This window comes from Salvelinus alpinus, chromosome 11, assembly GCF_045679555.1.
Source record: "Salvelinus alpinus chromosome 11, SLU_Salpinus.1, whole genome shotgun sequence".
In the NCBI taxonomy this organism is placed as follows: domain Eukaryota; kingdom Metazoa; phylum Chordata; class Actinopteri; order Salmoniformes; family Salmonidae; genus Salvelinus; species Salvelinus alpinus.
In genome coordinates, this window is record NC_092096.1 from 44,995,639 (window position 1) to 45,010,010 (window position 14,372).

Here is a 14,372-nt window from a genome sequence, read left to right on the forward strand (position 1 = left end):
AGAAATAAGCTTTTTTGTGTGTATGGAAATTCAGGGATTTTCAGCTCATGAAACATGGGACCAACACTTTACATGTTGCGTTTATATATTTGTTTAGTGTAATAGCTTATATGGAGATTGTCTGACAAACAAATATCTGAGGTATAGTATATTAGAATTACTGCAATATCCATGATTATGCATTTGTAAAATACAGTGCCTTCAGAAAGTATTCACACTTTTTCCATATTTGGTTGTTACAGCCTGAAATTAATTGGATTAAATGTTGTGTCACTGGCCTACACACAATTCCCCATAATGTCAAAGTGGAATTATGTTTCTAGAAATGTTTACAAATTCTTTAAAAAGAAAAAGCTGAAATGTCTATGTACCCCACACATACAATTATCTGTAAAGTCCCTCAGACGAGCAGTGAATTTCAAACACATATTCAACCACAAAGACCATGGAGGTTTTCCAATTTTATTATTATTCTTTTTATTTATTTCGCCTTTATTTAACCAGGTAGGCCAGTTGAGAACAAGTTCTCATTAACAACTGCGACCTAGCGAAGATGAAGCAAAGCAGTGCAACACAAACAACAACACAGAGTTACACATGGAATAAACAAACGTAGAGTCAATAACACAATAGAAAAAGTCTATATACAGTGTGTGCAAATGGCGTGAAAAGGTAAGGGCATAAATAGGCCATAGAGACGAAGTAATTACAATTTAGCAAATTAACACTGGAGTGATAGATGTGCAGATGATGATGTGCAAGTAGAAATACTGGTGTGCAAAAAAGTAAATAAAAACAATATGAGGATGAGGTAGGTAGATTGGATGGGCTGTGTACAGCTGCAGCGATCGGTAAGCTGCTCAGATAGCTGATGCTTAAAGTTAGTGAGGGAGGAAGTCTCCAACTTCAGCGATTTTTGCAATTCGTTCCAGTCATTGGCAGCAGAGAACTGGAAGGAAAGGCGGCCAAAGGAGGTGCTGGCTTTGGGGATGACCAGTGAGATATACCTGCTGGAGCGCGTGCTACGCAAAGAAGGGCAGCTATTGGTAGATGGGTAAAAAACAGCTGACATTGAATATCCCTTTGAGCATGAAGTTATTAATTACATTTTTGATGGTGTATCAATACATCCAGTCACTACAAGATAAAGGCGTCTTTCCTAACTCAGTTGCTGGAGAGGAAGGAAACCGCTCAGGGATTTCACCATGAAGCCAATGGTGACTAAAAACAGTTACAGAGTGTAATGGCTGTGATAGGAGGAAACTGAGGATGGCTCAACAACATTGTAGTTACTCCACAATACTAACCTAAAGAACAGAGTGAACGAAGGAAGCCTAAGTGTGAAAGAAGGAAGGCTGTGCAATTTTTTTCTCATTAACGCACTGAAGTAAAACTGCAAGAAATGTGGCAAAGAAATACATTTTATGTCCTGAATATGAAGTGTTATGTTTGGGCAAATCCAACACAAGACATCACTATGTACCACTCTTCATATTTTCAAGCATGGTGGTGGCTGCATCATGTTATGGGTATGCTTGTCATCGACAGGGACTAGGGAGTATTTTAGGATAAAAAGAGAAGGAGTAGAGCTAACCACAGGCAAAATCCTAGAGGAAAACCTGGTTCAGTCTGCTTTCCAACAGACACTGGGAGACACATTTTCCTTTCAGCAGGACAATAACCTTAAGCACAAGGCCAAATATACACTGGAGTTGCTTACCAAGAAGACAGTGAATGCTCCCGAGTGGCGTAGTTACAGTTTTGACTTAAATCGGCTTTAATCTATGGCAAGAATTGAAAATGGCTGTCTGGCAATAATCAACTACCAACTTGACACAGCTTGAAGAATTTTTAAAAGAATAATGTGGAAATATTGTTCAATCCAGGTGTGCAAAGGCTCTTAGAGACTTACCCAGAAAGACTCACAGCTGTAATCGCTGTCAAAGGTGATTCTAAAATGTATTGACTCAGGGGTGTGAATACTTATGTCAATTCGATATTTCTGTATTTCATTTTCATTAAATTAGCGAAAAAAATCTTAAAACATGTTTTTACTTCGTCATTATGGGGTATTGTGTGGCGATGGGTGAGAAAAATATACTATTTAATCAATTTTGAATTCAGGCTGTAACACAATAAAATGTGTAATAAGTCAAGGGGTATGAATACTTTCTGAAGGCACTGTATATGTGATAATTATTACTTTGACACCCTCATTGTGTAACCTACAATTCCCAACACAGGACTTTTAAAGCCAGGACTAGATCAAGCTTATACAGACAGAATAAGCGGTGGACTGTATACCCAGTATAAGACAATCCTCAAAGGGGTAAGATGTTAACACCACAACACCCTTCATAGCTCCCTTACACTTAACTTGTGACAGAATCAGGTCACAAAACAGCCAAAAGAAAAACTGGACACAAACTTAGTTCAAACTTTGTGTTCTCGCCTGCTTTACAGGAAAATCGAGGGTCTTCTTGACCTAAGCTAATCACAGGATATTAAAAGGGGTTTATGAAACAACAAAGATCTAGCTTTTCCCCTCGTTCCCCCAAAACCATGAGCCATCTGGGGACCCAAACACGTGGGTCCCGGGGTACTTACTACCCTACCCACCCAGGGTAAACTGTTCCTCCATCTCTCTTCTGCAGACTCGGTCATATCAGAGACCATCTGAGACAATTGAGTAGACACTGAGGTGTGAAGTTACAGTATGCCTGGAGCGCACTCACTGGTAACTTTGGTGCAAACTTTTACAACTCAAACCTCTCTTGATCTTGCGCCTGTTGTGCAAGGTTCTGAGGAGGTTTAGATGTTATTTGAGGAAAATTATTGCCTGAAACTTGAATACTCGTGGTAGGCTTTAGCTCAGTGGGGAAACACATTGACACTCATACACACAAACGTGTGTGCTGATCAAAAGTCTGCTGGTGTTAATGTGATTTGCTACTTGACAAGGCATGCAGCCCTGCTCTTAAAGTCTAAGGGTGCCACCTACCAGCTGTGTTTATGTAGTTGGTCCTCACCCACAAACATCGAAACAACAGCTGTGGCCCACACAATTATCACCCTTCACTCTCTCCCTTGGAGTTGTATACAGCTTTGCATGCATGTACAAGTTCTACAAATGTTGTAAATATTTGTGTCGACTATCATTAAGTGACCTTTTGTGGCCAATTAGCATTTTGTTTGTGCTAAGTTAATTGTGTTTGTGTCAAGTTCATTCAGTTTGCAACACGATCATTTCAGTCAATTTTGTTTCTATCGAATTTTTTCATTGTTGTTTTTGGGGTTTTGCGCCTCAGTGCCACCGTAGCAACGACAGGTGGTGCCTCAGTAAATGAATACTCATTCATAACCATACGAGACCAACCTGGAAAGCTACTACAACCACTACTTTATGTAGTCTTTAGTCTTTACACCGTTCAACTTGATGAATTATTTCAACATTGCTCAGTCCCATGTTTCATTTATTTAGTGGCCTTCCCTTTTTTGCCCATCATTATTTCACAACGGTCATCCGTTTCCAAACAGTGGGAGATGTATGGTATTATATACAGTAGACAGTTTGGGGTTGCATGAGTTGTGAGGTGGTGGTTTGTTACTACGCCGATAAAAGACAATATTCATCCGGACCTTTGCTAACTAGGAAATTTGTGTGACTGGACTTTCTCAAATAGTACTTTAGTAACCCTGCTAGAGGCTATATAAGGAACCATCCCCACATGCCTGCCGTTTATCTTGCACCTTTTACGGAGACAAAGCTTTGTTCCATTGTGAGCTGTGAATGTTTTCGAAGCACATAGCTTAAGTGTTATCATTGTTATCAGCAGCCCAACAGGGGGTTGGTGAGACCTTAATGAGCGGCAGGTAGCCTAGTGGTTAAGAGCGTTGGGCCAGTAACAGAAAGGTTGCTGGTTTGAATCCCCAAGCCAACTACGGGAAAAATCTGCCAATGTGCCCTTGAGCAAGACACGTAACCCTAATTTCTCCTGTAAGTTGCTGTGGTCTAAGAGCGTCTGCTAAATGACTACAATGTAAATATGGTGCCTTGAGCTGGGAATCCATTCATGTCCTTCTGATTACAAAATGAGACACAAGTAATGATATTGTATGTATGTGCATGCATTGCAAGATTTATATTCTAGTTCTGTCTTGTACAGAGGCAAGATAAAAATGGAAGTGTACGCTACTGTTCATTGTTTAACAACAAATTATTCATGTCAATGATTGATCTTTTTAGACGGTGTCCTTGGTGGATTTCTAAACCAAAATGGATTTTTTTTTCTCAGTATTCTACTCTGTATAAAAAGTTAGCTCTATTACCTAAAGGCTAGCTCCAGAAGCCTACATGATAGGCTAATACAATTCTTAAGGGCTTCAATGTCAAACATTATAGATTTCCATTTAGCAGACAAGGGCAGGATACTGTATAGCTCTTTGACTTGAGGAAGGAGCCAAGCCTCATTTTTCTCTCAAAGGACACCATTTTAAAAGCCCTCTGTATTTTCCCGTTTCCCTTTTGGGTATAATGGTCGATACACTTTTCCCCACGCTCACTCAAGGGCGTGGGCAGCAGGTAGCCTAGTGGTTAAGAGTGTTGGGCCAGTAATCGAAAGGTTGCTGGTTTGAATCCCCGAGCCGACTAGGTGAAAAATGTGTTGATGTGCCCTTGAGCAAGTCACTTAAACCCTAGTTGCTCCTGTACATTGCTCTGGATAAGAGCAACTACTTAAAATGAAAGGTTGATAATGGCCAGCCAAATGCATCTGATATGCAAGCCATACTGTAGTTCTATGCAATTATGTGAAAAACACTTCCCACAGATTGCCAGTGTATTTGCAGGAAACACATTTCATAAACTCTTATTGTTTTTTGGTTTCATTTGACTTTCGGCCCTCTTTCAGTACTGTATGTGAGGGCTATGAAAGTGTATGTTTTATCTGGTTGAAGCTTTTCATAGTTTCATATAGGGAACGTTTAGAAAACACAACCCAATAAGGCATAGTAACAGCATAATATTCTTACCTTCACATAGCTTATGTATATATTTTCTTTTTCACTTTCAAGCGTTTGCCCCCCCAGCTACAGTATCCTGGCATCCCGGGTCCCATTTACTGTAAATCAAGAAAACCACTGTCCAAATGCATGAATTGTGTAAAAAGAGAATGTCAACCAATGTTCTTATGTGCATCACCTCACCTTGATATGGTCTCTCTTATGAATTCCTGCAACCCCATATTGCCTTGTCTAAGGGTCGATTCTTGTATTGAAAATGTGGGTAGTCTATTCCCTCATACCTTTGGGTTGAGAGATTGTCAGCACGGGTGAAATATTTTCCCCTGTGGTGAAAAACGCACTCCCAAAATTGAATAGCCGGGCCGTGTGAATGCTGGCTGGTAATAAGTCGATAATGAAAACAAGGCTTACCCGCCTCCAACACATCTCAATGCTGAGGTTATGCGCTAACAACACTCTCCTCTGGATGTTTCTTTTTCTGAAAAGACTGGCTTTTGAAAAGTTGCATAAGAGTACTCATATAAGTGTCTCTTAGGTTTATGAATGGGGCCAGACGTCTACAGCTTGGTAGCTTTAAAAAGGCCTTGGATGAGAAATTGGTCGGAGCTTGGCTTGCATTTTCCTTTATTCTTGGATTTGGACAACATTGAATGGGCCATTTAATTTTTACTCCAAAGCACTGAATGAAATCAGAGCCTTTTATGTATAGTTTCTCCTGATATACAGTGGAAAGCTGAATCAACTGTATCGTGCCAATGAAAGGCTACGGCGGTCCTTTTCACATCAGTAGAAAGGATTGCTTTTTATCACGTCTTGCAGCATAGGAGGTTGTCAGAGGTTTTCTAGAGGCAAACTGGGAATACCTTGTTGGCCTGAAGAAAAGACCCTCTGTTCAAATCAACTAGCCCTTTGAAAACATGTTTTAATTGAGAAACCTTTAAAGCTACAGTCCTTAGTTGCTACATCCATTTTTGGACATATAAATGAATGATAGATACCCATTGATTCTTGAAGAATATAACTTAGAAATGCCTCATGAGCCCAAAATATAAGCTTGTTTTAGTCCAGTGTTTGTAAACAATGTAAATGTAAACACACTGTATACCCTCAAAACATTAAGATTTCTAATGAATTATGGAATGATATTTCCTTTTTCCTTTGCAGGAGTGCCCTAGTGGCGTGGTCAATGAGGACACCTTCAAAGTCATCTACTCCCAGTTCTTCCCACAGGGAGGTATGTTGACACATCTGGTGAGAATTGTTCTGCTTGACAAATGGCTCCCACCATCCATACTGCTTTAGGGCTGAAATCTTTAACCCTGGGTTGTGTTCAATATGCACAAAATGGGAGAAAAAGGCTTTGAAACAGAGAATGTACTACTTAAACTTCTCCAAAAAGTTTGGTTGTTTTCCGTTTCAAAACACTTTCTGTTTTTTACCTATTGAACACGACCCTGGTTGGGGAAGCTTCTAGATCAGCTGGAGGTTCTTGTTTCTTTTCAACTCTTTTACTGCATTCTGTAATCAACTTGATTAATTATCTCGAGCAATGTCTCCATTTTAGGCATAGGAGGCAGACAAAAAAGGTTAGAAAAGGTAATGAGAAGGAATAGAAGAATATCGCATTACAAAATAGAAATCAAATCAAATATAATTTTATTTGTCACTAAGTGTAGAACTTAATGAAATGCTTACTTTACAAGCCAACAATGCAGTTAAGAAAAATAAATGGTGAGTAAAAAATAGATAAATAACAAATAATTAAATAGCAGCAGTAAAATAACAGTAGCAAGGCTACATACAGGGGGTACCGTTACAAAGTCAATTAGCGGGGGCATCGGTTAGTCTAGGTAATTGAGGTAATATGTACATGTAGGTAGAGTAAAAGTGCCTATGCAAAGATAATAAACAGAGAGTAGCAGCAGCGTAAAAGAGGAGGGGGGGGACAATGCAAATTAGTCTGGGTAGCCATTTGATGAGCTATTCAGGAGTCTTATGGCTTGTGGGGGTAGAAGCTGGAAGCCTTTTGGACCTAGACTTGGCGCTCCGGTACCACTTGCTGTGCAGTAGCAGAGAGAACAGTCTATGACTAGGGTGGCTGGAGTCTTTGACAATTTTTAGGGCCTTCCTCTGACACGGGAAGCTTGGCCCCAGTGATGTACTAGGCCGTATGCACTACCCTCAGTAGTGGCTTGCGGTCAGAGGCCGAGCAGTTGCCATACCAGGAAGTGATGCAACCAGTCAGGATGCTCTTGATGGTGAAGCTGTAGAACTTTTTGAGGATCTGAGGACCCATGCCAAATCTTTTCAGTCTCCTGAGGGGGAATAGATTTTGTCGTGCCCTCTTCACGACTGTCTTGGTGTGTTTGAACCATGATATTTTGTTGGTGATGTGGACACCAAGGAACTTGAAGCTCTCAATCTGCTCCACTACAGCCCCGTCGATGAGAATGGGGGTGTGCTCGGTCCTCCTTTTCCTGTAGTCCACAATCATCTCTTTTGTCTTGTTCACGTTGAAGGAGATCCTGGCACCACACGGCCAGGTCTCTGGTCTCGTCCCTATAGGCTGTCTCATCGTTGTTGCCGATCAGCCCTACCACTGTTGTGTCGCCGGCAAACTTAATGATGGTGTGCAGTCATGAGTGAACAGGGAGTACAGGAGGGGACTGAGCACGCACCCCTGGGGGGCCCCCGTGTTGAGGATCAGCGTGGCAGATATGTTGTTACCTACCCTTACCACCTGGGGCGGCATGTCAGGAAGTCCAGGATCCAGTTGCAGACGGAGGTGTTTAGTCCCAGGGTCCTTACCTTAGTGATGAGCTTTGAGGGCACTATGGTGTTGAACGCTGAGCTGTAGTCAATGAATAGCATCCTCACATAGGTGATCCTTTTGTCCAGGTGGGAAAGGGAAGTGTGGAGTGCAATAGAGATTGCATCATCTGTGGATCTGTTGGGGCGGTATGCAAATTGGAGTGGGTCTAGGGTTTCTGGGATAATGGTGTTGATGTGAGCCATGACCAGCTTTTCAAAGCACTTCATTGCTACAGACGTGAGTGCTATGGGTCGGTAGTCATTGAGGCAGGTTACCTTAGTGTTCTTGTGCACAGGGACTATGGTTGTCTGCTTGAAACATGTTGGTATTACAGACTCAGTCAGGGACAGGTTGAAAATACACTTGCCAGTTGGTCAGCGCATGCTTGGAGTACACGTCCTAGTAATCCGTCTGGCCCTGCGGCCTTGTAAATGTTGACCTGTATAAAGGTCTTACTTACATCGGCTATGGAGAGCGTGATCACACAGTTGTCCGGAACAGCTGATGCTCTCATGTCTGCTTCAGTGTTGTTTGCCTCTAAGCGAGCATAGAAGTAATTTAGCTTGTCTGGTAGGCTGGTGTCACTGGGCAGCTCACGGCTGTGCTTCCCTTTGTAATCTGTAATAGTTTGCAGGCCCTGCTACATCCGACGAGCGTCGGAGCCGGTGTAATACGATTCAATCTTAGTCCTGTATTGACGCTTTGCCTGTTTGATGGTTGGTCGGAGGGCATAGCGGGATTTCTTATAAGCATCTGGGTTAGAGTGTCGGTCCTTGAAAGCGGCAGTGCTACCCTTTAACTCAGTGCGGATGTTGCCTGTAATCCATGGCTTCTGGTTGGGGTATGTACGTACAGTCACGTACAGGAATCAGGAGGATATATGGTCAGATTTGCCAAATGGACGGCGAGGGAGAGCTTTGTACGCGTCTCTGTGTTTGGAGTAAAGGTGGTCTAGAGTTTTTTTTTCTCTGGTTGCACATTTAACATGCTGGTAGTAATTAGTTTAAACAGATTTAAGTTTCACTGCATTAAAGTCCCCTGCCACTAGGAGGGCTGCCTCTGGATGGTGTTTTCCTGTTTGCTTATGGCCTTATACAGCTCATTGAGTGCGGACTTAGTGCCAGCTTCGGTTTGTGGTGGTAAATAGACAGCTATGAAAAATCTAGATGAAAACTCTCTTGGTAATAGTGTTGTCTACAGCTTATCATGAGATACTCTACCTCAGCTCAGAAAAACCTCAGGACTTCCTTACTATTAGATTTCATGCAACAGCTGTTGTTTACAAATATAGACAGACCGCCACCCCTTGTCTTACCGGGGTCGGCTGTTCTACCTTGCCGATGCAGGGTAAACCCCGCCAGCTGTACGTTATTCATGTTGTCGTTCAGCCACGACTCGGTGACACTTAAGATATTACAGTTCTTAATGTCCCGTTGGTAGATAATTTGTGATCGTAGCTCATCTATTTTGTTATCCAATGATTGTATGTTGGCTAATAGGACTGATGGTAGAGGCAGATTACCCACTCGCCGTCGGATCCTTACAAGGCACCCCGTCTCTTTCTCATGCAAATCACAGGGATTTGGGCCTTGTCGGGTGTCTGAAGTAGATCCTTTGCGTCCGATTCGTTAAAGAAAACATATTTGTCCAGTGAGTAATCGCTGTCCTGATATCTAGAAGATCTTTTCGGTCATAAGAGACGGTGGCAGAAACATTATGTACAAAATAAGTTGCAAATAACGCAAATAAAACCACACAATCGCACAATTGGTTAGGAGACCGTAAAATGGCAGCCATCTCCTCCGGCGCCATTATATCTGAAGACCGTTTCATGTTTTTCTTTCGCTTTTGCTGTTTTATCCGGGTCGTTCTTAAATTACGGTGGCGTTTGGGCAAGACATTGTGGAAAATTCACTTCATTTTTCTAGATTGTGTATTTATTTCAAATGTATTTGGGTACTTCTTCCCATTCTAAATCAACTAATATGGTAGCTTAATGACTTTAAATTATGTTTATCATTATGATAACATTGTGCCACCAGTAGGAGAGGTAACACCAATGATGGTAACACCAATGAGACATTTTTGGTAAACTGAAATGGAGGTCCCAAATTCTCAAATCTAAGGTCATCAAACCTTTAAAAATAATTTACTAAAGAGATATGATTAATAATTTTGCTTACAATGTTATTTCCCTTGATTTAAATTGAGTAACACCAAGTGACACTGGATTTAGACACCAAATTATCAAAGAAATCCTAAAATGTATGACATACTAAAAGGGTGTTATTAGCTAATAATTGTCTTTAATATAATACAATAACAGTTTTCCACTGGAGGGAGTGCTCAAGCTAGGTCCTTATATATCTTTGTAATGAGAGTTTTATATCATTGGTGTTACCGCCTTGAAAATCTGAGGGACAGACATTATACTATTAAGAAAAAAAGCTATTTTAATACTCATTGATTTTATTGATGTATAAAATATGAAATAATTTTGTTCACTATATAGCATTCAAAATAATAGATACAGTGGGGAGAACAAGTATTTGATACACTGCCGATTTTGCAGGTTTTCCTACTTACAAAGCATTTAGAGGTCTGTAATTTTTATCATAGGTACACTTCAACTGTGAGAGACGGAATCTAAAACAAAAATCCAGAAAATCACATTGTATGATTTTTAAGTAATTAATTTGCATTTTATTGCATGACATAAGTATTTGATCACCTACCAACCAGTAAGATTTCCGGCTCTCACAGACCTGTTAGTTTTTCTTTAAGACACCCTCCTGTTCTCCTCTCATTACCTGTATTAACTGCACCTGTTTGAACTCGTTACCTGTATAAAAGACACCTTTCCACACACTCAATCAAACAGACTCCAACCTCTCCACAATGGCCAAGACCAGAGAGCTGTGTAAGGACATCAGGGATGAAATTGTAGACCTGCACAAGGCTGGGATGGGCTACAGGACAATAGGCAAGCAGCTTAGTGAGAAGGCAACAACTGTTGGCGCAATTATTAGAAAATGGAAGAAGTTCAAGATGACGGTCAATCACCCTCGGTCTGGGGCTCCATGCAAGATCTCACCTCGTGGGGCATCAATGATCATGAGGAAGGTGAGGGATCAGCCCAGAACTACACGGCAGGACCTGGTCAATGACCTGAAGAGAGCTGGGACCACAGTCTCAAAGAAAACCATTAGTAACACACTACGCCGTCATGGATTAAAATCCTGCAGCGCACGCAAGGTCCCCCTGCTCAAGCCAGCGCATGTCCAGGCCCGTCTGAAGTTTGCCAATGACCATCTGGATGATCCAGAGGAGGAATGGGAGAAGGTCATGTGGTCTGATGAGACAAAAATAGAGCTTTTTGGTCTAAACTCCACTCGCTGTGTTTGGAGGAAGAAGAAGGATGAGTACAACCCCAACAACACCATCCCAACTGTGAAGCATGGAGGTGGAAACATCATTCTTTGGGGATGCTTTTCTGCAAAGGGGACAGGACGACTGCACCGTATTGAGGGGAGGATGGATGGGGCCATGTATCGCGAGATCTTGGCCAACAACCTCCTTCCCTCAGTAAGAGCATTGAAGATGGGTCGTGGCTGGGTCTTCCAGAATGACAACGACCCAAAACACACAGCCAGGGCAACTAAGGAGTGGCTCCGTAAGAAGCATCTCAAGGTCCTGGAGTGGCCTAGCCAGTCTCCAGACCTGAACCCAATAGAAAATCTTTGGAGGGAGCTGAAAGTCCGTATTGCCCAGCGACAGCCCCGAAACCTGAAGGATCTGGAGAAGGTCTGTATGGAGGAGTGGGCCAAAATCCCTGCTGCAGTGTGTGCAAACCTGGTCAAGAACTACAGGAAACGTCTGATCTCTGTAATTGCAAACAAAGGTTTCTGTACCAAATATTAAGTTCTGCTTTTCTGATGTATCAAATACTTATGTCATGCAATAAAATGCTAATTAATTACTTAAAAATCATACAATGTGATTTTCTGGATTTTTGTTTTAGATTCCGTCTCTCACAGTTGAAGTGTACCTATGATAAAAATTACAGACCTCTACATGCTTTGTAAGTAGGAAAACCTGCAAAATCGGCAGTGTATCAAATACTTGTTCTCCCCACTGTATCTCTTAATCCCCAAAACACGTCACCAGTGGGACAAGCCAATTTGCTAGCCCCCAGTAGTTTCTACAATGCATACAAATAGATATTTTGCAGTATAAAGGACTTACATATGTTTTCTTATTAAATAACAGTTAAATAAATGACAAAATACATTTTCCATTTTAAGTGTTTTTTCATTGTCTCAAAGTCAAGGGACAGCATTTAGCAATACAATTCAAGAATGACCCATCCCTTACTGACTAGGAATAGGGGGTGAAAAATGCTTAGCCCATTTTATAATGAGGTTTTCCTTTGCCCGGACCAAATGTGCTTTTGCTTTTGATTATCCAGTGGAATTGGGTCATTGGAATTGGTCTACCTGGAAAAAGAGGGGTTTGGGTTCTTGGAAATAAGCACCTGGACTTTCTATGGCATATCGATATTCAGTTCATTTAGAGTTCACACTGCCCTGAGGTAATATTTTTCTACTCTGAAGTTCTCCCCAGGTTCTAATTCACACATGATGTTTTTAAAAAGCCCCCTATAAGACACTGTATCAAATAAGACAAATTACGAACAACACTGGTGAATGTGTCCCCCAATTCACTTTTATATGATGTCTCCATAACCATATTAATATATGGCTCTGGTTGCTCTTCATTACAGCAAGATAGACCAAACTCTGTGTGAACTCTGAGGATATGGGTAGATCTGTCGATCGCTGTAAAACACATATCTTCATGTATTTTACAATAATACAGTACAAGAGCCTATAGTACGTTAGAAACCTAATCAAAATAGCGTTTCTATACAAGCTATATGTACATAACAGTAGTGTGTGGCAGCCAAACTCACACAAAGATCAATTCTCCTCAACAGTAGCTCTTTGCTGTATTCTTTGACAGTCTCTCTGGTCATGGTTTTTAAAAGTTATGAAATATCATGTAATCTAGAATCAAACTTTGCTGTGGCCGGGGTTGTGGAAGCTGTAGGCACGGAGTGCATTAGGTCCACTCGATTTAGCCACAGATCTCCCGGTCCGCCGGGTAGGTAGAGTTTGTCTTTTCAGACAAACTAAAATGGTTCAAAATGGGAACACTTTGTCTACCCGGTGCGCAGGGCTTCTGAATCAAGTGCACCTATCGGCAATAGCGCAACACAAACAAATAAAAAAAGGAGCGCAAGCCTTTATGGTTGGCTTTTCTACAGACATTTTTGGTGATCGACTAGGAATGCCTTGAAGATCGACCAGTGGATCGCGATCGACCGGTTGGTGACCACTGATGTCATAGATGTTACAGTATGTCTCTTATTATAAACCGGGTGGTTCGAGCCCTGAATGCTGATTGGCTGACAGCCGTGATATATCAGACCACGGGTATGACGAAACATTTATTTTTACTGCTCTACTTACGTTGGTCACCGTTTATAATAGCAATAAGGCACCTCAGGGGTTTGTGGTATACGGCCAATATACCACGGATAAGGGATGTGTCCGGGCACTCCGCGTTGCGTTGTGCTTAAGAACAGCCCTTAGCTGTGGTGCATCGGCCATACTCCAGAACCCCTCTGGCCTTATTGCTTAATTGACCAATGTAAAAGGATGGATTTCCTGTTAAGAAGTAATATAACATTGTGATGTCGTTATATAGCTTGGTTTTTTGTGCTCCCTTTGTTTCTGTGACACTAGCTGGAGCCCTTTCTGATAGTGTCCCTGGGTACCTTGTGTTTGGTGGACTAACATCTGTATTATACAGCTCAACAAAAGAAACTCAAGACTGACACTTCCATCTTTACCGCAAACACACACACACACACACACACACACACACACACACACACACACACACACACACACACACACACACACACACACACACACACACACACACACACACACACACACACACACACACACACACACACACACACACACACACGCGCGCTTCTGTTTATGCTGCCTGAAGATATTTGAGGTTTACCTCCGTTCCAACCACAACATGTGTGAAGATGCAGCTTTGTTATTCTTGCAGTGAGAATGAAAGGGAGCGATAACACATCTCACTTAAAGGCCTGCAAGTGTGAAAGCAATAAAGAAAAATGAATCCAAACTCTTTCATACTCTGTTTTCTGTGTACTTAGGATGGATTTTTATGTTGAACAAAGGAGCAAAAACATTTGAAAATGTCTAGTTGGAACCACTGTGGGCCTGTATCTTCGGTCTAAATTGAGGCTGTGACTGGTCATCACTATGTTTGACCGAGGCTGTGTGTCTCTCATTTCAGACGCGTCGATGTATGCACATTTTCTGTTCAACGCGTTTGACACGGATAAAGATGGATCTGTGAGTTTTGAGGTAAGCTTGTGTATCCTTCTTCAGATCCTATTCCTTTGACTGACATCCAGTGACGGGCTGGGAAT

The 14,372-nt window shown here is 41.7% G+C and overlaps 1 protein-coding gene across 5 annotated transcripts in view; it reads left to right on the forward strand.

The window, feature by feature from the left end:
- Window positions 1–14,372, forward strand: part of LOC139534241 (Kv channel-interacting protein 4-like) — a 251,439-nt gene that overhangs the window by 228,497 nt on the left and 8,570 nt on the right. For all 5 annotated transcript variants that reach the window (XM_071333201.1, XM_071333203.1, XM_071333200.1 and 2 more), the window contains 2 exons: window positions 6,187–6,256; window positions 14,237–14,307. In XM_071333201.1, coding sequence (XP_071189302.1) covers window positions 6,187–6,256; window positions 14,237–14,307 — 141 coding nt within the window. The remainder of the gene's footprint in view (window positions 1–6,186; window positions 6,257–14,236; window positions 14,308–14,372) is intronic.